The 14,640-nt window shown below is 65.6% G+C and overlaps 2 protein-coding genes across 2 annotated transcripts; both read right to left on the reverse strand.

Moving 5' to 3' along the window:
- Nucleotides 1-676: 676 nt before the first annotated feature.
- On the reverse strand, nt 677-3,650 carry CDKN2D (cyclin dependent kinase inhibitor 2D). Its single transcript, XM_065575658.1, has 3 exons — nt 3,395-3,650; nt 2,917-3,074; nt 677-2,379 (listed from the first exon to the last, which is right to left on the reverse strand). The coding sequence occupies exons 1-3, from the start codon at nt 3,615-3,617 to the stop codon at nt 2,020-2,022; spliced, it is 741 nt and encodes a 246-aa protein (XP_065431730.1). The 5' UTR covers nt 3,618-3,650; the 3' UTR covers nt 677-2,019.
- A 1,728-nt stretch (nt 3,651-5,378) lies between these two features.
- Nucleotides 5,379-11,832, reverse strand: AP1M2 (adaptor related protein complex 1 subunit mu 2). The gene is made up of 12 exons (XM_005279553.4): nt 11,653-11,832; nt 10,657-10,813; nt 10,368-10,435; nt 9,875-10,005; nt 9,506-9,653; nt 9,142-9,268; nt 8,655-8,797; nt 8,317-8,388; nt 7,499-7,657; nt 7,050-7,175; nt 5,794-5,869; nt 5,379-5,578 (listed from the first exon to the last, which is right to left on the reverse strand). Exons 1-12 carry the CDS (start codon nt 11,692-11,694, stop codon nt 5,556-5,558), a joined length of 1,272 nt encoding a protein of 423 aa, XP_005279610.1. The 5' UTR covers nt 11,695-11,832; the 3' UTR covers nt 5,379-5,555.
- Between the last annotated feature and the right edge of the window lie 2,808 nt (nt 11,833-14,640).

A 14,640-nucleotide genomic window follows, 5' to 3' on the forward strand; every position in this document is an offset into this window, starting at 1 on the left:
AGCTACGGTCGGGCTGGATTCCCAGCCAGAGTCACGGCCAGCCCGGCAAAGGCTCCGGACAAACCTGAATAGTTCTGAGCCCCTTCTCCCCACAGCCCATGGAGCAGGTGGGAGGAGAGCTCTGCCCAAATCACGGGGATCGAGGCGGGTTCTTGGCATCTTCTCCAGTCCCTGTTGCAGGCTACAGGGAGCAGGAGACTCAGACAGGGGAAAGGGGAGGGTGATGCACCAGGGAGCAATGGTGCCAGACCCCCAGTGTCCTCCCCCCAGCAGTTACAGCAACTGGCACACAGGGCACGCCAGCGACGGGGGAGCCAGAGCCAGGGGACTGTGCTGCCGTAGTTGTGTGGGATGTGACGTGGGTGCAAAACACAAGGTATCAGGGCAGCTGCAACTACTGCCCAGCTCTGGGAGGGGAGTGGGGTCTAGTGGTTAGAGCGGGGGGCTGCTGCGTGCCAGGACTCCTGGGTTCTGCCCCGGGCTCTGTTGCAATCTGTGACACCTCAGAAGAGTCACTTCCCCTCCCAGTATCAAATGGGAGCAGTGACGGGAAGTCGGACTGAAAAGTGCATTGAGATCCTAACTCCCCACCTCTGTGGCAAGACAGCTGCAGGGAACCCACCAGCCCCACCCAGGCCGCTGGGGCCGCCATCTCTGCCGGAAGGAAGAGCCAGGATTCATAATCCACAAATATTAATTTAATGGTTAAAAACATTAAATTATCCCCCAACATTTCCTCCAAAGCACAATAAATAGAATCTGGTTTAATCTTTTCTCTGTTTTAAAAAAAAACACTATGTACACAGCACAGATCCACCAATTCATCCGGGGAAGAGGCTGCTGCCGGAAGAATCAAGCTCAAACGTTTTCAACGCAAAGACAATTCTCTTTCAAACACACGGGCGCTCGGGGGGGAGGGACGCGGCTCGCCTGTCCCCGGGAGAAAACACCAGCCACCATCCCCCAAAACGTGGCTGGAGCGTGGCTTGGCGAGACCACAGAGCCCAGCATGAGCCGCATTGCATGCTGGGATGTGTAGTCTCTAGGGCAGCCTGGACCGAAGAGGGGCAGGAGGCACAGAGCTGGGAGTGGGTGTGGAACCCCCAGGGGCAACGTGAGGCTCTTGGGACGCCCTCTTTAATAGGAGCCCCATGCATTGCCATGGGGGATCCCAACTGCTGGCCGGCCCTAGACATAGGTATTTGCCCCATAGCGCCGACCCAAATCCAGCGCTGCGCTGAGACAGGAGCAGGCCCCCTCTGTGCTGGGTTCTAACCTCCTGCCCCCCCCTCATCAGCTTGGCCCCATTAATCCTTTGCATGCCACAGTTCCCAGTGCCCCCCGCCCCACCCGGCTGGATTCAATGCAAAACGGACACTCACAAAATAACACTGTACAGGGGAGGGGGGGAACGGCAGATATGGGGGTGGGGGGAGACCAGAGAGCACTGTGCATGGAGCTCTCTCCTGGGGAATCACACAACCCCACCCCCACCCCCACCCCACCCCGCTTTGCAGGTGGCAGGGAAGGTCTGGCTTTGCAACGGCAGCACCATTGTGTCGCCGTGCCCTCCCCGCACCGCAGACAGGCTTTGCGGGGTGGCAGGTACTCCTCCCGGGTGCAAGGTTAGCAAGCCACCCAGGGATCCAAGTTCGAATCATGGGCAGCAAAACCAGGCATTCACCCCCCGCACACACACACACAGGTCAGCAACCCGAGAGGGAGCGGGGAGGCAAAGAGGACAGGGTGGGGAGAAGCCCCCCCCCACTTGGGAACATCCTAGGAGGGGAGAAAAGCACCCACAAAAAATATAAATAGAAACAACAGTGAAAGTTAAAGACGAACTCTGAGGTAGGTGAGGGGCGGGGAGCTGCCTTTACACGGGCGGGGGGAATTAGGACGGGAAGGGGCAGGCACGTCCCTTTGGGGCGGGTGCAACTGAGGGATTGGGGATGTCCCAGGAGGAGCCAGCCACCCCCACCCCAGAGCGGTGCCACCCACCTCCTGCCCAGGAAGGTGTTACGCGGGGGCAGACAGGTGCTGCTCCAGGATGGCCTGGAGGTGCGACAGGCCCAGGTGACGGGCAAGCTCCAGTGGGGTGCGCCCCTCGGCGTCGCGGTGCCGCAGGTTGGACTCGGGCGCCAGGTACCGCACCACCTCCGTGTGCCCCTCCCGGACGGCCACGTGGACGGGCAGTGCCCCCGCCCCATCGGGCACATTGACGTCGGCCCCATGCTCCACCAGCACGCGCAGGGTGTCCAGGAAGCCGGTGCGGGCGGCGTCGTGGGCGGGCGCCCGGCCAGCCTCGTCCTGGATGTTGGGGCTGGCGCCCTGCTTCAGGAGCTCCTCGGCCACAAACGTGTTGCCGAACATCATCACCTGGGCGAGCAGATGGGCGAGGGGTCACACGCAGCCCGGGGGGGAGGGGATTTGAACCCAGGACCATGCTCCCCCGATGGGCAGCTGGGGACTGCACCTGCGTCCCAGAGCCCTCTCCCCGCTCTAGCCAGGGAGCGGACAGGGACTGGGGCTCAATCCCAGTGAGACCTGGAGCCAGGCCAAGGGGCAGCCTTCGGCCCCGGGCGGCTGTGTTTGGTCTGCACCCTCCCCGGCTGTTTATAAACATTGCTTGTTTGGGATTCGTGTAAACCTGGGGGAGGGGGACACGCCAGGGGACCCGGGTGCTGGGGGGGCTCTGGAGAGGATGGGGGAACAGAGGTTGGGACCCCGCTGGCGTCCCAGCCCTTTCGGGGAGGGGGGGCCCTTAACTGGACAGCCTGGGCACAAAAGAGCTGGGGGCTCCCTCCCCCAGGAACTGCCCTTCGACCTGCAGCTGGGATGGGGGAGCCAGCCCCCCGCGGGGGGGAGCGGGGGGGTGGCTGCCTGCCCTGGGGGGAGGGTCCGGGGGGGGCCCACCTGCAGCGCCGTCTTGCCGAAGCGGTTGTGCGAGTCGGGATGAACCAGCTCCTGGTGCAGGAGGCGGCGCAGCTCGGCCAGGTCCCCCCGGGCGGCGGCTCCGCTCAGCCGGTCCCCGGCGCTGATCTCGTCCCCCAGCAGCATGGCCGGGCGGGGACCTGGGGGCAGACACACGGGGGGGGGGGGGGGGTCAGCCCGCAGCCCCACCGGGCATCGTCCTCCGCCCAGGTACCCCCAGCCGGCCCGGCCCCTCCCCTCCCGGGGCTCCGCCGCACGCCAGCCCGGCCCCCCGGCCCCATCCCCGGGCTCCCCGCGCCCCCGCACGGCCCCCCGCCGGGCTCCCCGCGCCCCCGCACGGCCCCTTCCCCGGGCTCCCCGCGCCCCCTTCCCCGGGCTCCCCGCACCCCGGCCCGGCCCCTTCCCCGGGCTCCCCGCACCCCGGCCCGGCCCCTTCCCCGGGCTCCCCGCGCCCCCTCACCCTGCTGCGGGGCGGCTGCGGCCAGGGAGCGGGGCCGGTGGCTGCGGCAGTGGGGAGGGCGGGGGCCGGGGCGGAGCTGGGGGGCCGCAGGGGCGGGCTGGGGGCGGGGCGGGGCCGGGCTCCGCGAGGCTGGGACCGGGGGCCGGGGCGGGTCCCGCGCTCGGCTCCGCCCACGTGGCCGCGCCGTGTTTGTTTTTCTCTCCCAGCTCCGGGTTCGAGACATTGTATCCGAACCACCGCCCCTCTGGCCACGCCCCCTCCGCCGGCCTGGCCAATCAGAGCCCGGCTCCGGGCAAGCTCTTGGAGCGTCTCGCCTCCTGATTGGCCGCGGGGAGGTAGCACGGAGGGCGGGGCTCCCTGATTCAAACGCAGCTTCGGGCGGGAAGGAGGCGGCGGCGCCGGAGTGACCGGGACCCCCTGGAGCCACCCCGGGGGGGGGGCAGGGACCCCGTGACCCGCCCCTCCCCCCATGGCCAGGACCTCTTCGCCCCTGTCCCAGTGACCCCCCCGGGGCGGGAACCCCCTGACCCCTGTCCCAGTGACCCCCCCGGGGCGGGAACCCCCTGACCCCTGTCCCAGTGACCCCCCCGGGGCGGGAACCCCCTGACCCCTGTCTCAGTGACCCCCCAGTGACTAGCCCCCTAATCCCTGGGGCCGAGCCCCCCCAGGCTGAGTGACCCCCTGGGGCTGGACCCCCCCACCCAGGAGCCTCCCCCAGCTCATGGTCTCTGTCCCCACCTGCTAGGAGCCCCCCCATCCCAAGAACCCCCCACACGCCAGGAGCCTTGCAGAAGCTCTGGCACCCCCACACCCGGGCTGTGCCCCCCCCTTCCTCAGATCCCCCCCATGCTCTGTGGGGAAGGGCTCCCCTGCAGCAGCATCGGGGGGGGGGCAGCAACTGACCAGGACCAGAGGAAGCAATTGATTGTTGGGGGCACTGGGGGCAGGCAGGCAGCCACTCCCCAGGGCAAGGCAGGCTGTGTGCCCAGACATCATGCCCCAGGCCCCCTCGATGAAGCACCTGCCCCATATGCTGCATTGGAGGATGGGGGGCCAGCCCCCCTGCGATCCAGGCAGGCATTCTCAGCTCTGCCCCCTCTCCCCCAGCTCACTGCATTACCAGCGTGGGGAAATTCTCAGGCCTTTCCCCCCCGTGCTGAGAGGGGGAGGATCTGTTCCTCTCCATGCCAGGCAGGTCAGCGCACCCATCCATCCTGCCTCGCTCCTGCCCACACCCCTCCGCCCCCTGGCACGCGCCGAGCTGCGAGGGGGTGGCCTTTACTCCAGGGCCATTCATAACCGGCTCTCAGGCGAGCAGCCGCTGTGTTCGGCTGACTGGCAGCTCCAGGGGCCCGGCGCGAAGGGCCGACACTCCCTCACCTCTGCCCCCACTTTGCCAGGCCCTGGCACCGCAAAGCCAGCAGGCCCGGGCCCCGGGGAGGAGCAGCAGGCCGGTTTGGAGCCAGGCCCCGGTTATCTTTCCCCACAAGCACTAGGTCAGACCCTCGCCCTGGGGCAGAATTCTCTGCCTCCTGCCCCCCTCCCGTCCGATTGCCCCCAGTTGATCCATAGCAGGGCTGGCACATAGGGGTCCACCTTGCAGCTGCCATTGGAGGCAGTACAAACAGGCCACCTGTAGCAGCCAGAATCCGGTCTCAGCTACGCCTGCTCCAGAGGAAGGACGATTCCTTGGCCCCGGGGTGCCCTCCTGACCCATTCGAGATTGGCTCATGCCCCGAAGCAGGTGGGTTTAGATCCCATCCCAGCTCTCAGGCTACGTCGTCCTCCCTTGGGTTCCTTGCAGGGCCCAATCCCCTGCTCAGGGACGCACATCCAGCCCCGCTGACTGCAATGGGGAGCAACTGAGGGCAGAACGTGGCCCCCCGCAAGCCCCGCCCAGGTACCAGCAGCGCCTTCCAGCCCAAAGGGGGCAGGAGACCCTCTCCCCCGGCAGCTGGCACTAAAACCATCCTCAGAGCCAAGCGAGGTTCATTTTCTCTTTATAAATCGATAGAAGTTGGGAGAAAGGACCAGGCCAGGGCAGGACAGAGGGCAGCGGCCCAGGGGGAAACACACACGACCAAGGGCCTCTCTGCAGTCCGGGGGCTCCAGCCTCCTTCGAGCGTGGGGGCGGCAGGATCCCTCGCTCCTCAGTTGGTGCCTACTGGGTCCGGAGCTGGTAATCTGGACCGAAAAAGGGAGACGTGCGTGTGAGAGGGGGTGCCGGGATCGTAATGGTCCAAGTGGATCACGCCAGCGCAAAGTGCACCACGGCCCTGTGACCCTTCCTTCAGTAGACCCCCACCCCCATGGCCGGGGGCCGACACAGGGTGAGCGTCCCCCAGCTAGGGCTGAGAGGGGAGACCCCAGGGGACCTACCCCAGCCCCGGGTGACTCACCCCCGCTCTGTGTGATGTACCGCACCCAGGGCAGCGCCTGGTACCCGCTCTTCTCGATGATCTTCATGTAGCGCACCTGGCGGGGAGGGGAAGTCACAAGGCAGGTGGCTATTTGGTGGGGACGTTCCTGCCCCCCACTGGCACCCCAGCCTCCCCCCAGCTTGCCAGTCACCGGGACCTTCCCCTCTGGCCCCTCTCCAGCCTGGGTCGTCCAGAGATTTCAGGGGCATGCTGCAAACATCAGTCCCCTGGGAGCAGGCGAGTTGTTATACAGGGGGAAACTGAGGCACAGGCTTACCCCAGGAGCTGGGGCAGAGCCCAGCCCTGGCCCGGCCTCCCTGCGTCTCCAACCCATCTCCAGAGTCGCTGCATTTCCCTTAGCCCCAGCCCTCCCAGACTGCCCCGACTCTGCGATAGGAAGGCTCAGGGAAGAGGAGGGGGAATGAACCCCATGCCTAGCTGCTGAGCTGCGGTCCGGGGGTGGGGGGGGGCTCCCCCATCCAGGGTCCAGGTCCCCCGACGAGTCGCTCGCACACAGAACCACCATGCACGTCCCCGGCAGGAACCAGAGTGTCCCCAAGCCATGAGCAGGGGGAGGGGTGATGCGGGGATCTCCCCACACCCAAGGGAGGCACTGGCTGCCCCCCAAGTCGTGGGAAAGGGTATAGCCCCGTCCCTGGGCTTCCCCAGCCCTCCCCACTCCCAGCCCCTCTGCAGTGGGGCAGGAAGGCTGATTGGGGAAGCAGTCACAGCTGGCCAGGATATAAGGGCGCAGGGAGGGGCTGGCTCAGTCTCACTCCAGCCTTGGAGGGGGAAGGACGTGGCTGCCGGGGAGCTCAGGGTCCCTGAAGCAGGGCTGGGGAGCTCCAACCGGGCAACTCCCCAGGCTGAGGCCTTGTTCAAGACCCGAGAAGGTCCTGGGGCTGCAGCGGCCGCTGGTCCAACCCCCTGGCCAGTGATGAGTGGCCGCAACAGACTGTGTCTGCCCCAGGGAGCAGGGGCTAGATGGTGACTGGCAGTAGCCACTGAGGCAAGGTGGGGGGTTCCCCTAGGAGGGGAGACCCAGAGTGTAGGGGCACTGCTATGGGGCAGCACCCCAAGGCAAGGGGCACTGGGGCAGCAGAGACACCGGCCAGCAGGAGACACTCACGCTGCTGGAATTGAGCTAATTCCCAGACTGACCAGCAGGAGGTGCCGGGGCGGTGAGGCTACAGTCTGCTACACCCCCTCACTCCATATAACCCCCTCCTGCCTACCTGGATTCCTGAGACGGTGAAGTAGGGGATCTCGAAGCGGACAGCAATGGGCGGCCGTCCCTCCACCTCCTCCTTCTCCACGCTGGGCAGCCCGAAGTGGGCCCGCATCAGGAACTCTTTCCCACCCTGCGGAGATGAGTGCAGCCCTCGTGGGGAAACTAAGGCTGCAGATTACCGCAGGGCACCCCCTCCCCACCTTCCCACACCTCTACAAGCAGCCGGCCAACCCAGGGATCGATTCGACTAGGACAGGCAGCAGGTAAGTAACTCGTCCAAGGTTACTTAGCAAGTCAGTGGCAGAGCCAGGGAGTGAATCCAGCAGTCCTGGCTCCCAGCACCTACGGCTCTAACCACTAGACCCCACTCCTTTCCTAGAGCCAGGGATAGAACCCAGGAGTCCTGGCTCCCCACCCTTGCCAGTATAGGGGGAGGGCAGAGGCTGCTCTTACCGGGAACGACTTGATGCTCCAGACGACGATGTTCTTCTCGGGCATGTACTTGGCGCTGCCAACGCTGGTCTTGAACTTGGGGGAGTCGGCGTCACTGGGGACGGGGACCGAGATCTCCACACTGTTGGCCACCGACTGCTTCTTGAACTGGCCCTTCGCCTTCCCAGGGCAAGGGGGGGATGCAGTGTCATTGGAGGCGTCCCCTTTCACAGCTCAGGAACCCCGTGAGCTGGGGCCGGGGTGGGAGGGGTGAGATCAGACCCTCCGGCTGCTCCCCCAGGAAGGAGGCATGGTTACTGCGCGGAGGAGTTAATTGGTGGGGCTTGTTATCAGCCATTAGGACACGGCCCTGCAGCCCACAGCGTGCTAGCAGAAAGGTCTCCTGTCTAGGTGCCTGTCTAAGACACTCACAGTCAGAGGAAGGACATGTTATCCCCATGTTACAGATGGGGAAACTGAGGCATGGGGCTGTGTGAGTGACACACTCAGGGTCCTGCAGGAAACTGACCCCAGGTCTCATGAGTCGAAGGGAGTACCCTACCGACTAGGCCATCCTTCCCCACTAGAGTCTTACCCTGCTAGGGGCAGACAAGGCTGTGGGTGTGGCCCCAGCCCCACCGGGCGTTCATTCCCCTTGGCAGGCTGAGGGTGTTTGGGGGGGCTCAGTGCAGGCCAAGGGGAGTCCCCACACCCCGTTAGCTCCGGGGGATCTGGCACCGCGGTGTGAAAATCGGGGGTGGGGGGGCGTGAAGGAGCGAGGTGCCCTCGGGCCCAGTCATGGCAGGTTACCCCTGCCCCCACCCAGCCCGGGGGCTCACCTTCACCATGATCTCCACGCGGCTGTGGGAGAACTTCTCGATGACGGACTCGATCCAGATGAGGGGCTTCACCTTCCCGCAGGGAGAGAGACCAGAGAGTCAGGCACCCCCGGGGGGGGCAAGAAGGGAGTCACTCAAGGTCCCACATTGAGTCATGGGGAGAGCCCAGGAGTCCTGCTTCAACCCACTAGATCTGCCCCCCCCCCCCCCCGAGCCAGGGACAGAACCCAGGAGTCCTGGCTGGCTCCCAGCACGCTCTCTGACCACTCAACCGTATTCCCTCCAATCTCACGTGTCAGCTGGGAGCGGGGGGCCCTCCCTGGGAGCCCCCTGCCCACCTGCGTGTTGAGCCGGTAGGACATAAGTTCGAAGTCTCCGTCGGGCGGGATGAAGGAGATGGTGCGGTCGTTGTCGAAGCGCGAGAGCCGCACGCACTGGTGGAACTTGACGTCCTCCAGCTCCACCGACTTGTTCTTGCCACCTGGAATGCCGAGCAGAGGGGGCAGCTGTGGGGGGGCGGGTGGCAGAAGGGCTGGGGGTGTACAACTGGACGGGGGGAGCCCTGCAGACACTTAAGATCTCCTGCTCTAGGATAAGAAGCTGAAAACCAAGACACAGTTTACATAGGACCTACAATAACTCAAGGTGCTAGAGGGAGCTCTGCCATAAGTGTGTGTGTGGTGGTGGGGGGGGGCAACCTGTGAAGTCAGCCTGCCCCCCAGCATGGCCCCACCCCTCCAGACAGGGAGCTCCTCCCCTTGTAAGTGCTCTCTGCCCCAGACAGGAGGGGCTAACCCCTGGTAGGGGGCACCCCCAGGTACTTACGCCCGGTCAGCTCGAAGAGCATGCGGTCGTTGAGGCCCAGCCGCAGCTCGGGCATGCCGGAGAGAAACACCTTCAGCTTGATGGTGCCCACAATCTCGCTGAGCAGGACGCTGCCGTTGGTGTTCACCTGGGGGGGCAGGAGCGCGGTCAGTGGAGGGACCCCGTTCCCCTCTCCCGCGCTGACCCGGCGGCCAGGCCCGGTGCTGCCCCCAGGAGCCAGCCGCAGCCCCGACACACGCTGGGATGGGGGGCTTGGGCAGCCACCGGCCAGGGCAGGGAACCACAGCTGGTGTCCACTCTAATTTGGGGTGTCTCTCCAGCATCTCCCTTGTGGCCCCAGGCACCCCCCCCCCCCCCCGCTCACCAGCAGGTTCACGGACTCGATGACGTCGATGAAAACCTCGTTCTTCTTGTACTTGATGCCCTCGGAGCGCCAGGACACGGCGTTGGTGACGGTAGGGGGCACGTGGGACTTGCCAGTCTCCAGCTTGTTGCCTTGCTGGGTGATGTACCTGGGGACAACGCCCGGTTAAAAGAGCCCGTCTGCTCCCCATGGCATGGCCATTGCTGCCCACTCTACCCCTGGCTGGAGAGATCCCCGTTACCCCCAGCCCCACGAACCCAGCAGGAAATTCGTCTCTGTATTAGCCTCTGTTTCCTGTGCGTCTCCATTCGCCTGGTTTTCCCCGGGCCCAGCCGCATGAATCGACTGACTCCTTGCCGGGCTACTCACTCCTGGAGGATTTTGCTGTCGGTCGTCTGGGGGAACCCGAAATCCATCAGCTCGTCCAGAAGTTCGTAGATGACGACGAAGTTGTCTCGGATGCTCTCCTCCTCCAGCTCCTTAAAGTACTCGGAGAAGACCTGGGAGAGGGGCAGGAGCACCAGCCACTTCAGACGCCTCTCGCTTGCCCGGCTCTTCCCAGGGGCCAAGGTGGGATCTCCCTCCCCCGGGAATAACCCGTGGCCCTGCTCAGCCAGCTAGGTGAAGCCATGCCAGGGAGATGAGGGGGAATCAAGTGGATCTGCTCCGGCATCAGGCAGAACTCCCATGTCCAGAGTTTTGCTACCTCCCCGTGCAGACGTCATTGGCTCTCCCAACCCCTCTGTGCTCAGCCCAAGTGGGGTCCCAGGGGACGTGACACGGAGGCTGCAGCCCGTCCCCCCCCTCCCACCCCCGCAGCAGGACACGCCCCCATTGGATCCAGCACCGCCCGTGCCCTCACCTCCACCACCTTGTAGAGGAAGGAGTAGACCAGCGAGGCATTGGCATTCTTCATAGTGGTGGCCACCACTGTGGGGTGGGTTAAGGAAAGGGGGAGGTCACCTTGGGGAGCAGGGTGCCACATTCTGCCCACATGCCCACCCCTGCCCCAGGAGGACCCGCCGAGGGGAGAGAGGTTGGGTGGCTGCTGGTTAGTGCCGGTGGTTTGGGGACATGGGACCAGGAGACCACGGGGGCCAGAGCTTGCAAAGCTGGGGGTGGAGGGGCGGCAGTCAGCACGGGCAGGATACGGTACAGGTTGGTGTGCTTGATCCAGAGGAAGTGGACTTTGCCGTGGGTCAGCAGCGGCGTCAGGGCCCCCTCCTCCTCCTTCTGCATCAGCAACGGCATGAAGTGATCGATCTCAGCCATGCTCACGTCCCCCTTGTAGTTCCGGCTGATCAGCGGCTGTGGGACAGAGAGGCTGGGGGCGCATGGGGACAGGCCCGAGGGAGACCCCCACGGGGACCCGCTCCCCACAGTGAGGCTTTGGCTCTGTTCCAACAGGGGCTGAGACTTTGTGGCCTTTCATTCATTCAGACTCCTCGCTCAGGGGACTCTTTTCCCCCCCCCCTTGCCAGGCTCCCCCCCAGCACCCACGCAGCCCCTGCCCCCCATGGCCTGGCAGCCCCTCCAGAGCCCAGGCGAGCAGTGCTCAGAGCTCGGTCAGGGTAGGACGAGGCCTTCCTGGGGCAGGTTGTTCCCCGTCTGCCCCTGGTGGAGCTGGAGCCGGGGCTGGCCAGTCCCACCTGGCTGGGGCCAGTCCGGGACCTTCACAGGACCCCAGGGGGAGTGGGATGTCCCCCCCCATCCCTTCACAGCGTGCTCCTCCCCACATCTCATCTGCTAGTCAGAGCAGGGGGGCTGGGAGCCAGGACTCTGGGAGGAGAGTGGGGTCTAGTGGTTGCTGGGGGCTGGAAACAGGACTCCTGGCTTCTCTCCCCAGCTCTGGGGCTGGTGATTGGAGCAGGGGCCTGACGCCAGGACTCCTGGGTTCTCTTCTTGGCTCTGGTTCTGTGGCCGTGGGCAAGTGTGTCGTCCCCCCTCCCCGGTGCCTCGGTTTCCAGGGCTAGTGTTCAGAGTGGGGACTGGGGTGGCACCGGACCAGGGCAGAGCATGCTGGGGGGGGGGGGGAGTCTCTCCAGCTTCCCTTTAGGGACCATTTGCAAAGTGCTCCCCCAGCTCTCCCCTGCCTGGACCCAGCTGCCCAGGCCGAGCCGGGCGGGGGCTGGAGGCCCAGGGCTCACCTTGCCTTTGAGGTCCAGGACAAAGACAGCGGAGGCTGACATGATCCTGGCCTGGCCTGGCCCCACCGGGCCTGTGCACACTGGGCAGGGCTCCCTGTTGCTGCTGCTTCCTCCTTCCTGGCTCCCCGCAGCGTCACCTGGGCCAGGTGAGGGAGCTGCGCCCACAGGTGAGCTGGCCCCTTAAAGGGGAAGTGACACAAATCTGCGACAGGAAGGAGGGAGGCGGCCCCAGTGGGACTGGGCACCTGAACAGACGCTTGTGCCCTCCCCATGGATCTGCCCCACAGCTGGCCTGGTCTCTGGGCTGCAGCTCCAGGGGGCTGGGCGGGAGGAATCCTCTCCACCCTCCAAGAGTCCAGCGAACCCCCCCCCCCAGTGCTTAGCCCCAAACTGCTGTCCCCTGTTCAGCACCTGGGGGTCATTCCCGGGGGAGCAGAGCCCAGCCCTGGGGCTGTCAGCGTGTGGGGGTGCCAGGGGGGAGGGAGCTGGGGGCCATTGTGGAAAGATGGGGGGATAGAAGGGTCAGGAATGGGGGTGGCACTGAGGGGAGAGAGGCAGTGGCCTGGGCCCTGTCCCGACAAGAATTCCCCAGCCATCCACGCGGGCGCATTCCGGCCTGGGTGACCCCACCAGCCAGGACAATGCGGGGCTGTGCTGGGCAGGGGTGGCAGGGCCAGTCCCAGCTGGAATCCAGCCTCCTCTGCGCCGGGCTATGCGGCTTTGGCGCTGCCGCGTGGCTCCAAGCATCAAAGGCGGCTTGTTGTGGAGCCGGATACGGAGGGATGTGGGAGCCTGGCACAAGCTGGGGAATGCAGGCGGGCAGCAGCTGGAGCTGTGGGACCTCATGCATCAGACTCCATTTCCCGCAGAAGATTCTCGCAGGAGCATCTAGAAGCCCTGAGCAGCATCAGGGCCCCCCTGGTGCCGGGCGCTGCCCAGACCCCGACCGAGATCTGAGCCCCCTGGTGCCAGGCGCTGCCCAGACCCTGACCGAGATCTGAGCCCCCTGGTGTCGGGCGCTGCCCAGACCCTGACCGAGATCTGAGCCCCCTGGTGCCAGGCGCTGCCTAGACCCTGACCGAGATCTGAGCCCCCTGGTGCCAGGCGCTGCCCAGACCCTGACCGAGATCAGGGATGTGACTTGCCCAAGGTCACCAGCAGGGCAGTGGCAGGGTCAGGAACAGAACCCGGCTGTCCTGAGACGCAGCCCAGCGCCCCACCCACTAGCCCGCACTGTCTCTGTGGTACGATGAGCATGGTCGGCTCCGATACCTCCTCTCCCCAGCCCAGCAGTGCACTGGACTCTGGGCCTTTCGCTGCTCCAGCTCTTGGCCCGTTTCCTAGCTGGGTGGGTGCTTGACACCCCCTTGCCAGCAACCTCAGCAGAGAGGAGACCTGCTCCCTCCAGCTGGGGGCGGCACTGCATCACAAGGGGGGGGGATGTGGGCACCGGGCACGGCCCCTCCCCAAAGAGTGCCCGCTCTGCCCCCCGGGAGGGGCCCACTCTGCCCCCCCGGGGGCCAGAAGGCAGCCGAACCCAGGGGCCGCAGGGACGATTCTGTTACAAAACCCAAACTCGTGTGGGCGTCCGGCTCGGCTGCTGCTCTGGGGCTCTGCGTCGGTGCCACGGGGCGGATCTCAGAGCTCTGAGCGTCTCCTCCCCTGGCACCAGCCTCAGGGAGAGTCAACCCAGCATTGCCCCCCCCCGCCCCCGGTTCCACTGCAGCTGAGCTGCCCGGGGGGCTAATGGGGTGCCCGGCTCCAGACAGCGCAGCCCGAGCTGCCAGGGCCTGACTCCCCCATGAGCAGGGGACTCGCCCTTTTCCAAGGGACCCGAAGCCCTCGGCTGGGATGGGCCCAGTCCCTGCCCTGTCCCCACGTGTCCCTCGTGACGTGTTTCCCAAGCAAGGCAGCAGGGGGCGCTGGTGCCCCCTTTTAGGGACCCAGAGAGCCTGTTTCCATGTGCCTGCCCCCCAGGAACTCTTTAGGGGTGTCCAGCGCTGGAGCCTTGTGGCCGCCCCCAGGGAAGCTCAGGGAGGTGCAGAGACCAGCCCGTTTGGGAAGCAAACCCTGGGGTTTGGCAGCACAGAGCCGAGAAGGGATGAGGAGGAAGGATGGGCTGGTGGCCGAGGTGCTGGGGTAGGACCCAGGAGATCTAGGGTCAGTTCCTAGCTCTGCCCCAGACTCTCCTGTGGGGCCTTGGGCCTGTCCCTGCATCTCTCTCCATTCCCCCTCCCTCAAATGAGAGTGACCCTGCTGTTCTCCCGCTCGGTCTGTCTGGTCTTTTTAGATTGGAAATACAGACGGATTGTCTGTGCAGCGCCCGGCGCGACGGGACCCCGATCTCAGCCGGGATCTGGGCGGCGCCCGGCCCGACGGGTTCCCGATCTCGGCCGGGGTCTGGGCGGCGCCCGGCCCGACGGGTTCCCGATCTCGGCCGGGGTCTGGGCGGCGCCCGGCCCGACGGGTTCCCGATCACGGCCGGGGTCTGGGCGGCGCCCGGCCCGACGGGTTCCCGATCTCGGCCGGGGTCTGGGCGGTGCCTGGCCCGACGGGTTCCCGATCTCGGCCGGGGTCTGGGCGGCGCCTGGCCCGACGGGGCCCCGATCTTGGTTGAGACCTCTCAGCACGGCTGTAATACATATATAATAATAAGGGGAAGCTCAGGAAGAAAACGGAAGCAGGCGATCACTCTGTGCTGGGCAGTGCGTGCAGACGCCGGTGCCAAGCCCTGGGCTCTTTGCGCAGGGACAGGGCCCTCACGCTCAGCATGGCTCTGTAATTCACGGTGTATATTTTGGTGGGTACAAGCACGTTCTGTTGGGGGACGACCCACAACGCAGCAGGGCCCACGCCCAGGGTAATTGTTGCTGGGCAGCGAACGAGGCAGTTCCCGGCTGCAGAGTGAAGATCTGCCTTCCTTTCACGAGTATTCCTGGATCCGAGGGAGGCAGCAGGACTGCGGCTGGGTGGGGTTGTGGTTGTGAG

The sequence above is a fragment of the Chrysemys picta genome, chromosome 22 (assembly GCF_011386835.1).
Source record: "Chrysemys picta bellii isolate R12L10 chromosome 22, ASM1138683v2, whole genome shotgun sequence".
Lineage (NCBI taxonomy): Eukaryota > Metazoa > Chordata > Testudines > Emydidae > Chrysemys > Chrysemys picta.